The sequence below is a fragment of the Nelusetta ayraudi genome, unplaced genomic scaffold (assembly GCF_046127955.1).
Source record: "Nelusetta ayraudi isolate G7.1 ecotype Tasmania unplaced genomic scaffold, CSIRO-AGI_Nayr_v1 ptg000016l, whole genome shotgun sequence".
Classification (NCBI taxonomy): domain Eukaryota; kingdom Metazoa; phylum Chordata; class Actinopteri; order Tetraodontiformes; family Monacanthidae; genus Nelusetta; species Nelusetta ayraudi.
Window position 1 is genome coordinate 6,324,069 of NW_027466066.1, and position 14,902 is coordinate 6,338,970.

Sequence of the window (14,902 nt, forward strand, 5' to 3'; positions counted from 1 at the left end):
GTGGCCAACAAGGGCCAAACTCAATACAACTGCCTAATGCACCTTAGTTGGCGGAAACAGCCGCGGGTATGGAAACAATGCCGATCCACAAGGATGTTGTATTGTGTTTGGTCCTTGTCGGCCACCGTAAGTAGTAGTAGTAGTAGTAGTAGTAGTAGTAGTAGTATATATCATCTAATGAAACACTTGTAGTTTCCCCTGAGCGTCATTTGTTTTTTTCTAAACCACCTTCACTGCAGGCATCAGTTGACAGAGAGATGAGAAGTTGTAGACCATGGGTGACTTTTTAGCATCCCAAACACACTGCAGAGCACTTGCACCGGTATTGGCTACGTGCCAGTGCGTGGGCGCAGTCGCGTACGTGTGTGTGTGTGTGTGTGTGTGTGTGTGTGTGTGTGTGTGTGTGTGTGTGTGTGTGTGTGTGTGCATTAGAGTGATAACAGACTGTTATAATTCAGGCGGATACAATGCGCAAGTGACAAGCGGGGATTTGTTGTTCCACGGCAGCCGCTCAATTTAACAATCCAGGTGATAATCAGGAGGGAGGGATTGATGTGTGTGTGTGTGTGTGCGCGCACGCGTTTCCGTGATTCAGGTCTTGACAACAAGGCCAATTTGGCTAAATGGGAACCGGAGACGAGCGAACAGGAGAACAAACTCTAATGAAAGCGTTCCACCGTTCCACTTTATCCTCCTCAGAATTGCAGTCAAAAGCAACTGGCTCGTCTTCCTCGGCTGCCGTCTTCCTCTAAAGATCACAGTCATCAACGCCGGCGCTGGCAAAACGGAGCCAATTAACACCTCTCACACGCTCGCGCACGAACGAATGACACTCGTTCCAAACGCGGCTCGCTGCTCGCTAACTTGTCTTCGCCCGAGCCGCAGCAGCCGGAGGGGGGGGGGGGGGGGGGGGGCAGTGTCTGAGGAGCGATAAGGCAGCGGCCTCTTCCAGTAAGCGGACGGCAGCATGGTGAGGTCACCAAGGTCGTCCACGCTGCGATATAAAGTAGGTCGAACTGATAGATGTGCTGTCAACCCGGAACCTTCACTCATGTGGGACGTATAAGTCAGACAAGGAGAGAGAAGAAGTGGAAGGCAGCAACGCGCTTGTGTGTGTGTGTGTGTGTGTGTGTGTGTGTGTGTGTGTGTGTGAGCGAGCGAGTGTGTGTGTGTTTTTTGTGTGTGTGTGTGTGTAAGATGAACGATCCTGTCGGCGGCTGTGATTTGGGCCTGCCACTGATTGCAATTGTGTGCACGTGTGCCTTTGTGAGGAGTGATTCTTTTTCTGTTTTATTCATTTATTTGTTTGGACCTCAGGCGGCTGACTGCTGATTGGAGTTGGAGAGAATACAAGCAACACATAACAGAAAAGGCAGCAGGAAAACTCATCCAAAAATCTCACATGAAAACATACTTGCAAACATTCAACATTTAAATTGCAGCAATAAAAAAAATGGCAATTTTCTATCTGTGCAAAACTCCAAACAAACATTGTGTTCACCTTCCGAAATAATAAGATTTGTCATTTTTCACCAATTTTTTTTTTGCCCAAATTATCTTCTGACGGTGATTTTTTTGTGTTACGCTGAGCAACTTTAAAAAAAAAAAAAAAAGACCATTATCTTAATAAGGTTGTTGATATTTTACTTCCCTTTGCATGATGGAGTTGTTGGATTTGGTTATTTTGCTTTATTGATCCCACAAAAAAAAAAAATCACAAATAATAAAAAAAAAAAATTTGTGAAAATATCTGACTGCTGCATAAACAAAGGACTTCCTCAGTCAGGATGAGCTATGTTTAAACGTGATAAGACATTAAAAAATATTATTATTATTATTATTGGGACTGAGACTATGTGGCCGCCGCCGGCCGATGACGTCCGCCACCTTTTAAATTTTACGTGAGTTCTGACCTGCATGCAAAATTTGGTGACTTTTCGCGCATGTTTCGGGGGTCAAATTTAGGCGGAAAACGGCACCAGAAGTGTAATAATAATCGGTAAAAGAAATAAAGAAATTGCCGCAATATTAGATTGGGAACAGCAGAGAAATGCAGCTGTATATCTCGACCTCAAGGCAGAAATAAAACACCGTGCTTGAAATAACAAGAAAACGCTCAGAGAGTTCTCCAATGCACAAAAGTAAACCTGTGAAAAAAGCAGTGGGAGTTTGATTTGCAGGAATGGCGGCTGTTGCAAGGGAGAGCCGCGCCTTTGGGGAGAAACAATCCTGCCGCGGTCGCAGTTCCCTTTGAAAATTGCAAACTGGCCTCAGTGACGACGGAGGGCTTCCCTCCTCTGATCGGCAGGGATTGATGAATCCATGCTAATCCCCCTTTCAACACTGCCCTTCCGTCTCCCCAGCTGCCCATCTGCCGGTGTGAATGGCTTTTTATTTAATGCGTCAGCCGCCATGCAAAGCCCCCCCCCCTCCAAACACACACACACACACAAACACCTGACCGCAGCACATTGCCGTTGGAGTGCTGTTTAATTCAAGGTGGATGGCGCATCAAGAAATAAATCTGCAAGTCCAAACAAGTGCATTCATTTGCGAGCTGTGTGTATCGCGTGCTGGCGGCTGTCAAAAGCGTCTTTTTTTTTTTTCTTCCTTTTTTTTTTTTTTCCATCTACTGAAAGCCAGAGCCTCATCAGAGAGTACGTATACCCGGACCTGCGCACGATGCAACGCCTTTGCTGCCCGGGACTGCACGTCTGCACGGATTGATATATCCGGGGCCTGGGTTTTTAGGACAATCAGAGGAGGTTTAATGAGCAGGTCCAGCCGCTGACATTAAATCCGTGGCGCACGCACGGAATAGATTCTCCCCGCCTTCCTCAGGGACACGCGGTGGAGTAATGGAAAGAACAAAAGGATGGCCGGGGGTTTAATGAGAGCGAGGAGCTCCTCCTGCAGCCCCGGTTGTTGCTTCCCTCGATCCATCCCCTCTGTCTTTACACCACCGCCGCCACCACCACCACCACCTCCACTCCAAAGGTCTCCGCCATGTCAGGCATCGCGGAGGGGCTGCAGCAAATAATGGATGAGGGTGTATTACTCCACCATCACCTGCCCTTAATGATGATGCCCCTCTAGTGGACTCCTCCTCATCCTCCTCCTCCTCTTCCTCTTCCGCTGCTCTTACAGCCACGTCTGCTCTCCAACTGCTGTCACCAAAACCGCATCGGTGACTCGCCATCTCCTTGTTTCATCATAATTCAGGAGCGATGGTGCAAAAAAAATGGAGAAACTGACGGCAGCAGAAAAAATCCATCATAGCTTGAGTGAGATGACAGGCTGTGTGATTAGAGGCAGACACGACGCAGAAACTCGCTGACCAGGGCCGTCTTCCTTCCTCCCACGCAGTGATGTTGGGATTACTCCATAGAAGTAATCCAACTACTGATTACTGATTACTTCTTTAAAAAAAAAAAAAGTTATCTAATTACTTCTTTAACTACTTACTTACTACTACTACTACTACTACTACTACTAAGTAATCAAAGCACAGTCTAAGCACTTTGTGGGAAACCCGCTGGGGCCACCTGATGTTCTCAATGGTTCTGAGAGCCCTGCTATTAAAACCGTCTATTCTTGCAGCCAGGGTCTTGTTTAAGGTCCATGTTTCTAAGCCATAAAGCAGGATGGAGAGTGCCGCTGAGTTGTAGATAGATCCGAAAGCTTTGTTTTGCGTGAGATGGTCTGATGCTGCCAGGGCTCTTCTGCGGGTCATCTCTGGTTTTAGTGAATGTGAATTGTAAATTGTGAATGTGTCATAGTTGAGCCCCGTCACCCTCCCCAGTCAGTGGGACGGGAACCGAACCTCCCCAGCACCCCGCCCTACCCCCCCACCAACTCATCAGTCCAAATGTCGACCCGCTGACAGCAACGATCATCCAGTATGACAGAGGACGAGAGGCTCCAAAAGACAATTTTTGCTCTGCTTGCGCTCAGCTGTCGGGAGCCCAACACTCCCCCTCTGCAACTTCAAAAAGAGGTAAACAAAGTCAGGACCTTGGAGGATCGATGGTGTGATGGAAGGATGTGACTATTGAGAGTGACAAGTGAAGAGGGAGGAGAGGGAAAAAAACAAAAAAACAAAAGGTCGTGCTCGTTTTTCTCCTGAACAGCCCAGCAGACGGCCTGACACGTGGTGTGGTTTTAGGAGCCACGCAGGAGGCGTCACGTCGCACGAGGGGAGATTTCTGACCATTTTATGGTCCCTCCCTCACCCCTCCACCTCCTCCCCCCAGCAGTGATTAGTTTTTTACAATCAGCGCATGCAAATTAGAATCCTCCGACAGCCGATCAATCACATTCGGCCTACGACGAAACCCGGCAAGTCGAGGCACGTGTCAGCGCGCAACGTCGCACGGTCAATTTCACTCCCAAAAGGCCAAGATGTATGTCTCTTCACCTAAAAAGGCATACGGGACGAATCGAGAACGTTCAATTTTCATCTGCACTTAAGTGGCGGAGCGGGGGCGGCTGGACAGGAGAGTCATTTGTCTCCCGCAGCAGAGAGCCACGTTCAGCAGGAAAGCCGCCTGATAAGACGCTTATTCGATGGAAATGTGTGGCGGCGCAAACGTAGAAGTTTAGTGTGCGTGATGTGGAGGCCGGATCTAACATCTAACACACACACACATACACACACACACACACACACACACACACACACACACTTTTTAATGACTGTTCCGAGGCTGTTTTGGTGACAGGTGATAAAGTGGAGCACATTTTAGTCTGAGTCGTTACACGTCTGAATTGTGTCTGGCACTGATGATTATTGAAGTTCAGAAGAAATGTCGACGTATTTTCAAAGCATTGTTTTTGAAGCCTTGCAGAAAAACTGGGGAAACTATACACGCCAAAAAAAATACTCGCGCTTAACAACAGATGTATTTTGGAGTTGTGCATAATCTTTCATCTAAACACTAATAGCTGCCGGCTGGGCCTTGATACGATGAGGACTGCCGGAAATCTTCTTCAACGGAGATGTAAAATCTGATATTGTAAAGATTGGAATTGGTCCAACTTCCTTGCCCTGTGTGTCTAATAGCGCGCACACTTTTCTCGCAGACGGCTCCGGGAGCGCTGGTTCACTGAGTTCACCGTGTTTAGCAGTCTGCAGAGGTAGAAGCGGTGTCCCTCCTCGCTCTCACCAAATCACTCCCGCGCATTCAATACAACAGTAGAATGTGATTAATTAGTATGGCCGGCGGCTATAATGGCCCGAGTAAGTTGTCATCACCGGTCCTCGGGGTGCCTGGCGTCACCGGAGTTCAAAACACATCACAGAGCCATTCCCCTCGCCAGAAATGCCCCAGTTATGTGCCTGCATGCTGTGTAAAACTCCGGGGGCCAAACCTAATTTGTGCGCGGCGGCGGCAGCTGGAGCAGCAATTCTTATCTTTGACGGAGGAAGTAATCAGTGTTGGTGTTGAAGTTCACTCGTTTAATATTCTGACCCTTGGAAGAGAAATTTGGAAGCACCACAGTGTGGAGAAGGGGAAAGTGCTGCCATTATTTTTGTAGAGGGCGTCTTGTTTCAGTCTGGCTGCCAAGTCTCTCCTTCACACCAACAGGATTCCGGCCATGTGCAACACCAACCACAGGAAGTCCAGAAAAGTGCCTGCAGGTCACTGAGGAAACTTACATGGAAAACTACCTTTAAAATGAAACAACAAAAATGGACGCTAATTTCTTGTACCATACAGAATTTGTGATGCCAAATTGAGGCAGTGACGAGGGTCTGATAAATAATGATTAAAGAGATCCAGTCACAAAGGTCCTAGTAGCTGTTATAATCATACTAATACTGAGTCATTCTTTATATAATTGCTGCTGAGCCCGATGAAAGCCTGGCTCAAGAGAGCCAGTCTTAGGCAACGGCAAAAGACCTATTGTTTTTGGAATGTTTGTTATATTTTGTATTAACCTTGAAATGCAACAGTGGACGCTTGTTTGTCTATAGTTTAGACCTACTAAGATATTTTCAAGAATGGAGATTTGGCAAACAGAGTTTTACATTTGGTTGAGAAGAAGGTTTCTTCATTCGTTGAATTACCTGTTTCCAAGCGAGAAATGTTCAGTTTACATTCCCATTTTACAGATAGATTTGCAAATTCATTTCTATATGTTTTTCTTATTCATTATCATCCTGTAATTTTTTTTTTTTTTTTTTGACGAACGTCAGTTAATTTAAATGAGGAAACTGACGCTGAACTGGACCTTTACGCTAGTTGACCACCAGGTGGCAGCAGCGGCGCCTTGGAGCTGCTGCGGCGACGTGTAGGAGGAGGAGGAAGAACGAGGAACTGGCGTACGTGACGCTACGTGCAGCTTTTATAAAGGCTGCTTTACTGCCCTCAGAGTGTCTTAAAAGTCCAGGCAACACTCTCGCAAGTTGGAGGTATCGAACAGGTTAGTGACAGATTAACTTTTCTGCATGTTTTCGGGCGTGTTTTTAATGTGATGCCGAGTCACAAACTATACCGACCGAATCTCTCCAGGGACCGCATCAATACCATTCCGGGAGCCGAGTTCCGGCGGCGTGTGTGTGAGAAGATGCAGCAGGACGGTGTCGCTGGTCTTCAGCAGCTGTGGGAAAGCTGTAGCTGCAGACTGAACGACCTCCAAGATGACCCAAAGGTACCGTGGCCGACCTGCTTCCTTGTTCTACTGAAATTCTGAAACGTTTTTTGAGGTTAACTAACGAGTTAAAACCTCTCGTTAGTAATTTTTTTTTTTTTTTTTTTTTTTTTTTTTTTTTTTTTTTAGCTGCGTGGTGCTGCTAGAAAACTTACGCAACATCAATCTAAGTGTGTTGAAAATATCAGCCTTAATTTTGCTTCAATTCAGAGAGAATGCCTTAAACAATTCCAGGGCAACACATTTGAAAATGGTTTAAAAGCAGGTTCCAAAAAAGAAATAACAAGAGGTTTGTTTTCTTTTTACTGAGCCTGAGGTTCAGCGTCTAGTTATGCTATAATATTCTGTTGTTGTTGTTGTTGTTTTTAACAGAAAATGTATATTAAACCTCTCCGCAGCCAAAAAAAAAACAGTGTTTTTATGGCTTTCATCAGTTTTACATTTTTCTTGTTTTTTTGGGGGAGGGGTTTTATACCAAAAATGCAAAAATGGCCTCATTGTTTATTCAGCCTCGTTGCCTGCGTCAGCACATCGTACCACAACTAATGTGAATTTAGCTTTGAAACCAAAGCATTGTCTTTCTGATTTCACAGCCAGAGGCCGACTTGCATCATGGTGTCTCTGTCTCCTCTCCAGGTGTCCAGGCTGATCAACTCCAGTGCGGGCCGTTATGTCAGCAGCCACCCTGTGGTCGCCGTGGCTCTGCTGCTGTTCGCCGCCCTCGCCATGCTGCCCGTCGGCCTCTTCCTCGCGTTTGCTGTAGTGACCTTGGCCTTGTCGGCCGTGTGTTTTGTTGCAGTTGAGGGTAGGTTGCAAGACTTTAACTAATCAATTAAATCGATAAAATTCGATGGTCAAATTTGTTGGCAACGTATTTGAGTATCGATTTTTATCTGTCAACAAATTGCGGGAGTTTTGGGACGTTAAAATGTAGCCTGAGGTTGCTAAGTTAGGTCTAAGTTAAGTCTTACAAAAAAAGTTTGTTCACTTACGAGCAGTTTTTGGATCTGTATTTTTTTGTAGTGGTATTTTTGCTTTCCCTCGTCAAACTCATCAAATACACAATCCAACAGCTCCAAAGCGCTCTCGTGGACACGATATACCAACCATTCACTATACTATGAAATAATAATGAAATGTTACGAGACTGAGTTGTTTCTAGAGGTAAATGCAAAGCTGGAACACTTCTGTTTACATCATGTTCTTACAGTTATGCACAGCCAAAAAAGCTGGAATGAATATTATTTCCGAAAGGAAATAAAAAAAAAAATTATTGTCTTTATCGTTGGTTAGAAAATGCCTAACTCAAATTGTAAAGGTAAGTACAAAAATTGCCATTATCTCATTAATCCATTATGAAAATAATTGTTAGTTGGAGCCCCAGGAGGTCGCTGGCACGCTAAAAAATTAAAAATAAAAATCTGCCATTGATCTCCTACGGCTATAAACCGATGTCATCCCTCTCCCCGCCAGTGTTCCTTCTGTTCACCGGAGGCCTGAGTTTGCTGTGCCTCCTGTTCGGCATCGCCATGTTCTCTGTGGTGGTGTCGCTGTTCTTCAACGTCGCCTATGCCGTCATCTTCAACTTCCTCGGATACAGTCAGCCAGCTCTGGCCAAGGTACTGTGATTCAGTGGGTTTATTCATACAGTGATGGGCACATTTAAATTGAATCAGTGAAAAAACTTAACATAGCCTGAGGAACTGCTCAGTTTTGCTCATTTTAAAAATCCTGAACAAAAGGAAAATATATATGTTATATATAAAAATCGAAGGTGGTTTCAATCCGTTTTGCACCCGACTTAGACTTAGACTTTTTATTTGTCATTTAAAAACATTCACTTCTCAGTGTCCATTTAAAAACGAAATTCCGATGCACCAACTACCGATAAAAACCAACAATGACAACACAAAGGAGAAACAACACAGTCAAGTAATAAGGTGCGATGCATAAAGTGCAAATGTGTATGTTCAATGTATTGCATGAGTTGGAGGGTTATTTTGTGTTCAGTAGTCTTATTGTGTGAGGGAAGAAGCTGTTGTAGAACTGCGTAGTCCTGGTCCGTATACTGCGGAACCTCTTTCCAGAGGCCAGCAGTGAAAACAGTCCATGGTGGGGGTGGGAGGAGTCATTGCTGATACTGAGGCCCTTTGAAAGGCAACGCTCCCTGGCCGTCACCTGAATGGAAGGGAGCAGGGAGCCGATGATTTTCTCCGCCGTCCTCACCACCCTCTGCAGAGACTTCCAGTCCGCAGCACTGCATGCTCCAGCCCACACAGAGATGCAGTTGGTCAGGATGCTCTCTATGGTCCCCCTGTAGAAGGTGGTGAGGATGGGAGGGGGGAGGTGGGCTCTCCTCATCCAGTGCATGCGCTGCTGGGCTTTCTTCACCAGTGTGCCAGTGTGGAGTGACCAGGACAATGAACTGTTTATGTGCACCCCCAGGAACTTGGTGCTGGTGACAATCTCCACCTCTGAGCCACTGATTAAGAGGGGTGTGTGGGAAGGCTGGTGCTTCCTGAAGTCGACAATGACCTCCTTGGTTTTGTCAACATTCAGGACCAGGTTGTTCCTTTGACACCAGTCCACCAGATGGTACACCTCCTCTCTGATTTGTGACTGTTCCCGACTACAAAAGAGCCATCGGCTTTCAATCTGGATGAGCTAAAAATCAGACTTTGGCTGGCAGTCTGAACCATCTAGTAGCAGTAGTGCCATTTTTTACAGGTTTTTCTTTTTTCATGAAACCAAAAAATAATCTTTTGACTGACTACTTTTTTTCTTTTCCAGTTGGGTGAAGCCCGGAAGAAGGGGGCTGAGACTTCAGAGGCGGAAAAGGCCCAGTAGCCTTGCTCTTCGCTGACACCTTCCTGTTTGTTAGCTTTGATGTGTAAAAGCTCCAAATGACAAAGTGCGCAGAGAGGACCCCAGATTGATGGGTGAGTTTCTGCACAGCCCTGGATCACCTCGCACCGCCCTGCAGGCTGTCACAGATTCTCCCCTGCACAGACAGACTCCCTGAATGTTACCGCTTGAATGCATATTTATATAGAGATGATGGCCTGAATAAGAAATGTTTGCGATATATGTTGTTGTTGTTGTTTTTATCCTAACTTTGTTTTAATAGCTTGTGTCAAGTGGCAGCTCATTTATTGTATGTTGGAGTACATACAGCTGGGGCACTTTTAAGGGGGGCATGGATGACTATTGTCTTTCTAGAGCATACCATTAATTATACGGTGTGTATGGGCCCCAAGATGGTTAGCCACGCCCCTGCACGTCGTACTTCCGAGCCTGTTCGTGTTCTTTTTGTGTGCAAGTGCTCAAAAAAGAAAAAGATGCACTACAGAACTGTTACGTATGTGTAATTAGCTCTAAATCTAAGATAATTGCATATTTGTCAAGCAGCTTTAATTAAAATGTGCCAAGATATTATTTAGAAGAAGCTTGGCTTATTGTCTGTTATTGATAACTGTTTTTATATGTATGTGGAACAAAATGTGCCTTTAAATGCTGCGTGTCTTATTGGACCAAATGACACAGTGGGATAACATGAATAAACATATTTGCTACACTCATTTCTGCTCTACGCTTCTTTTAACAATTCTTACCGGCAGTGGTCGTAAAGTGACAGTAAAAGATTCCATGGACTCGCTCAAACGCGGATGCTTGCAGTGAGTTTCATTCCTCGACTTTGAAGGGCCATACAATGAAAATAGTTTCAGGAATCTCAGCGAATCTAACAAAATGTAATCATTTGTCCACCTAGGACGAATGAATAAAGCAGCAGTGAGGATGTTTTAATTATTATTTTTTTATTTAGTTTGTTATTTAACTCTCGCGAGGGAAAGTGACCACTACAATTAGAGTTGTGAAGCCAGTGTTGGCCAACAAAAGGCAACGTTTCACAGTCTTAGATTTAGGGCTAGGGTTGGGGAAATGGTTAGGCTTGACATTCTATATTGTATATTATTGGTTTGGTATTATACCCCCTAATTCCAGCAGTAAGGGTTGGGGTTACGCTTCAGGCAGGAATTAGGGTTAGGGTTTCAGGGTTCCTCATGGGTTGGAAGCCCCAAATTTGGCGTGGGTGTGTCTTGAGGGATCTTGATGGAGCAGCAACTGGGTCCATGTCTCTAGGACAAAGTTGACCTTTGACCCTCATTGACTTGCATTGAATTAGGCTTAGCGATAAGGCTGGAATTAGGGTTAGGGTTAGGGTTACTGCTGAAATTAGGGTTAGGGTTTCAAGGTTCCTCATGGTTTAGAAGCACAAATTTGGCGTGGGTGTGTCTTGAGGGATCTTGATGAAGCAGCAAGTGGGCCCATGTCTCTAGGACAAAGTTGACCTTTGACCCTCATAAACTTGCATTGAATTAGGCTTAGCGATAAGGCTGGAATTAGGGTTAGGGTTACTGCTGAAATTAGGGTTAGGGTTTGAGGGTTCCTCATGGGTTAGAAAGCCCCAATTTTGGCATGGGTGTGTCTTAGGGGATCATGATGAAGCAGCAAGTGGGCCAATGTCTCTAGGACAAAGTTGACCTTTGACCCTCATAGACTTGCATTGAATTAGGGATAGCGATAAGGCTGGAATTAGGGTTAGGGTTAGGGTTAGGGTTACTGCTGAAATTAGGGTTAGAGTTTGAGGGTTCCTCATGGGTTAGAAGCCCCAAATTTGGCGTGGGTGTGTCTTGAGGGATCTTGATGAAGCAGCAAGTGGGCCCATGTCTCTAGGACAAAGTTGACCTTTGACCCTCATTGACTTGCATTGAATTAGGGTTCGCGATAAGGCTTGAATTAGGGTTAGGGTTAGGGTTACTGCTGAAATTAGGGTTAGGGTTTCAGGGTTCCTCATGGGTTAGAATCCCCGAATTTGGCATAGGTGTGTCTTGAGGGATCTTGATGAAGCAGCAAGTGGCCCCTGTCTCTAGGACAAAGTTGACATTTGACCCTCATAGACTTGCATTGAATTAGGGTTAGGGTTAGGGTTACTGCTGAAATTAGGGTTAGGGTTTCAAGGTTCCTCAGGGTTTAGAAGCACAAATTTGGCGTGGGTGTGTCTTGAGGGATCTTGATGGAGCAGCAAGTGGGCCCATGTCTCTAGGACAAAGTTGACCTTTGACCCTCATAAACTTGCATTGAATTAGGGTTAGCGATAAGGCTGGAATTAGGGTTAGGGTTACTGCTGAAATTAGGGTTAGGGTTTGAGGGTTCCTCATGGGTTAGAAAGCCCCAATTTTGGCATGGGTGTGTCTTAGGGGATCATGATGAAGCAGCAAGTGGGCCAATGTCTCTCGGGCAAAGTTGACCTTTGACCCTCATAGACTTGCATTGAATTAGGGTTAGGGTTAGGGTTACTGCTGAAATTAGGGTTAGAGTTTGAGGGTTCCTCATGGGTTAGAAGCCCCAAATTTGGTGTGGGTGTGTCTTGAGGGATCTTGATGAAGCAGCAAGTGGGCCCATGTCTCTAGGACAAAGTTGACCTTTGACCCTCATAGACTTGCATTGAATTAGGGTTCGCGATAAGGCTGGAATTAGGGTTAGGGTTAGGGTTACTGCTGAAATTAGGGTTAGAGTTTGAGGGTTCCTCATGGGTGAGAAGCCCCAAATTTGGCGTGGGTGTGTATTGAGGGATCTTGATGAAGCAGCAAGTGGGCCCATGTCTCTAGGACAAAGTTGACCTTTGACCCTCATTGCCTTGTATTGAATTAGGGTTAGCGATAAGGCTGGAATTAGGGTTAGGGCTACTGCTGAAATTAGGGTTAGGGTTTGAGGGTTCCTCATGGGTTAGAAGCCCCAAATTTGGCGTGGGTGTGTCTTAGGGGATCCTGATGAAGCAGCAAGTGGGCCCATGTCTCTAGGACAAAGTTGACCTTTGACCCTCATAGACTTGCATTGAATTAGGGTTAGCGATAAGGCTGGAATTAGGGTTAGGGTTAGGGTTACTGCTGAAATTAGGGTTAGAGTTTGAGGGTTCCTCATGGGTTAGAAGCCCCAAATTTGGCGTGGGTGTGTCTTAGGGGATCCTGATGAAGCAGCAAGTGGGCCCATGTCTCTAGGACAAAGTTGACCTTTGACCCTCATAGACTTGCATTGAATTAGGGTTAGCGATTAGGCTGGAATTAGGGTTAGGGTTAGGGTTACTGCTGAAATTAGGGTTAGAGTTTGAGGGTTCCTCATGGGTTAGAAGCCCCAATTTTGGCATGGGTGTGTCTTAGGGGATCATGATGAAGCAGCAAGTGGGCCCATGTCTCTAGGACAAAGTTGACCTTTGACCCTCATAGACTTGCATTGAATTAGGGTTAGCGATAAGGCTGGAATTAGGGTTAGGGTTAGGGTTACTGCTGAAATTAGGGTTAGGGTTTCAGGGTTCCTCATGGGTTAGAAGCCCCAATTTTGGCATGGGTGTGTCTTAGGGGATCCTGATGAAGCAGCAAGTGGGCCCATGTCTCTAGGACAAAGTTGACCTTTGACCCTCATAGACTTGCATTGAATTAGGGTTAGCGATAAGGCTGGAATTAGGGTTAGGGTTAGGGTTACTGCTGAAATTAGGGTTAGAGTTTGAGGGTTCCTCATGGGTTAGAAGCCCCAATTTTGGCATGGGTGTGTCTTAGGGGATCATGATGAAGCAGCAAATGGGCCCATGTCTCTTGGACAAAGTTGACCTTTGACCCTCATAGACTTGCATTGAATTAGGGTTAGCGATAAGGCTGGAATTAGGGTTAGGGTTAGGGTTACTGCTGAAATTAGGGTTAGAGTTTGAGGGTTCCTCATGGGTTAGAAGCCCCAAATTTGGCGTGGGTGTGTCTTAGGGGATCCTGATGAAGCAGCAAGTGGGCCCATGTCTCTGGGACAAATTTGACCTTTGACCCTCATTGAGTTGCATTGAATTAGGGATAGCGATAAGGCTGGAATTAGGGTTAGGGTTAGGGTTACTGCTGAAATTAGGGTTAGAGTTTGAGGGTTCCTCATGGGTTAGAAGCCCCAAATTTGGCGTGGGTGTGTCTTAGGGGATCCTGATGAAGCAGCAAGTGGGCCCATGTCTCTAGGACAAAGTTGACCTTTGACCCTCATAGACTTGCATTGAATTAGGGTTAGCGATAAGGCTGGAATTAGGGTTAGGGTTAGGGTTACTGCTGAAATTAGGGTTAGGGTTTGAGGGTTCCTCATGGGTTAGAAGCCCCAAATTTGGCATGGGTGTGTCTTAGGGGATCATGATGAAGCAGCAAGTGGGCCCATGTCTCTAGGACAAAGTTGACCTTTGACCCTCATAGACTTGCATTGAATTAGGGTTAGCGATAAGGCTGGAATTAGGGTTAGGGTTAGGGTTACTGCTGAAATTAGGGTTAGAGTTTGAGGGTTCCTCATGGGTTAGAAGCCCCAAATTTGGCGTGGGTGTGTCTTAGGGGATCCTGATGAAGCAGCAAGTGGGCCCATGTCTCTAGGACAAAGTTGACCTTTGACCCTCATAGACTTGCATTGAATTAGGGTTAGCGATAAGGCTGGAATTAGGGTTAGGGTTAGGGTTACTGCTGAAATTAGGGTTAGTGTTTGAGGGTTCCTCATGGGTTAGAAGCCCCAAATTTGGCGTGGGTGTGTCTTAGGGGATCCTGATGAAGCAGCAAGTGGGCCCATGTCGCTCGGGCAAAGTTGACCTTTGACCCTCATTGACTTGCATTGAATTAGGGTTAGGGTTAGGGCTGAAATTAGAATTAGGGTTTCAGGTTTCGTCATGGGTTAGAAGCCCTAAATTTGGCGTGGGTGTGTTTTAGGGGATCCTGATGAAGCAGCAAGTGGGCCCATGTCTCTAGGACAAAGTTGACCTTTGACCCTCATAGACTTGCATTGAATTAGGGTTCGCGATAAGGCTTGAATTAGGGTTAGGGTTAGGGTTACTGCTGAAATTAGGGTTAGAGTTTGAGGGTTCCTCATGGGTTAGCAGCCCCAAATTTGGCGCTTGTGTGTCTTAGGGGATCCTGATGAAGCAGCAAGTGGGCCCATGTCTCTAGGACAAAGTTGACCTTTGACCCTCATAGACTTGCATTGAATTAGGGTTAGCGATAAGGCTGGAATTAGGGTAAGGGTTAGGGTTACTGCTGAAATTAGGGTTAGAGTTTGAGGGTTCCTCATGGGTTAGAAGCCCCAAATTTGGCGTGGGTGTGTCTTAGGGGATCCTGATGAAGCAGCAAGTGGGCCCATGTTTCTAGGACAAAGTTGACCTTTGACCCTCATAGACTTGCATTGAATT

At 45.8% G+C, this 14,902-nt stretch overlaps 1 protein-coding gene across 2 annotated transcripts; it reads left to right on the forward strand.

The window, feature by feature from the left end:
* Positions 1-6,283: 6,283 nt before the first annotated feature.
* On the forward strand, positions 6,284-10,230 carry LOC142886941 (lipid droplet assembly factor 1-like). Of its 2 annotated transcripts, XM_076024223.1 has the most exons (5): positions 6,284-6,426; positions 6,516-6,654; positions 7,291-7,459; positions 8,128-8,273; positions 9,445-10,230. In XM_076024223.1, exons 2-5 carry the CDS (start codon positions 6,571-6,573, stop codon positions 9,499-9,501), a joined length of 456 nt encoding a protein of 151 aa, XP_075880338.1. In that variant the 5' UTR covers positions 6,284-6,426; positions 6,516-6,570; the 3' UTR covers positions 9,502-10,230. The 2 variants fall into 2 exon arrangements, with proteins under 2 accessions (XP_075880338.1, XP_075880337.1); XM_076024222.1 differs by having other exon boundaries at positions 6,310-6,654.
* The last annotated feature ends 4,672 nt before the right edge of the window (positions 10,231-14,902 follow it).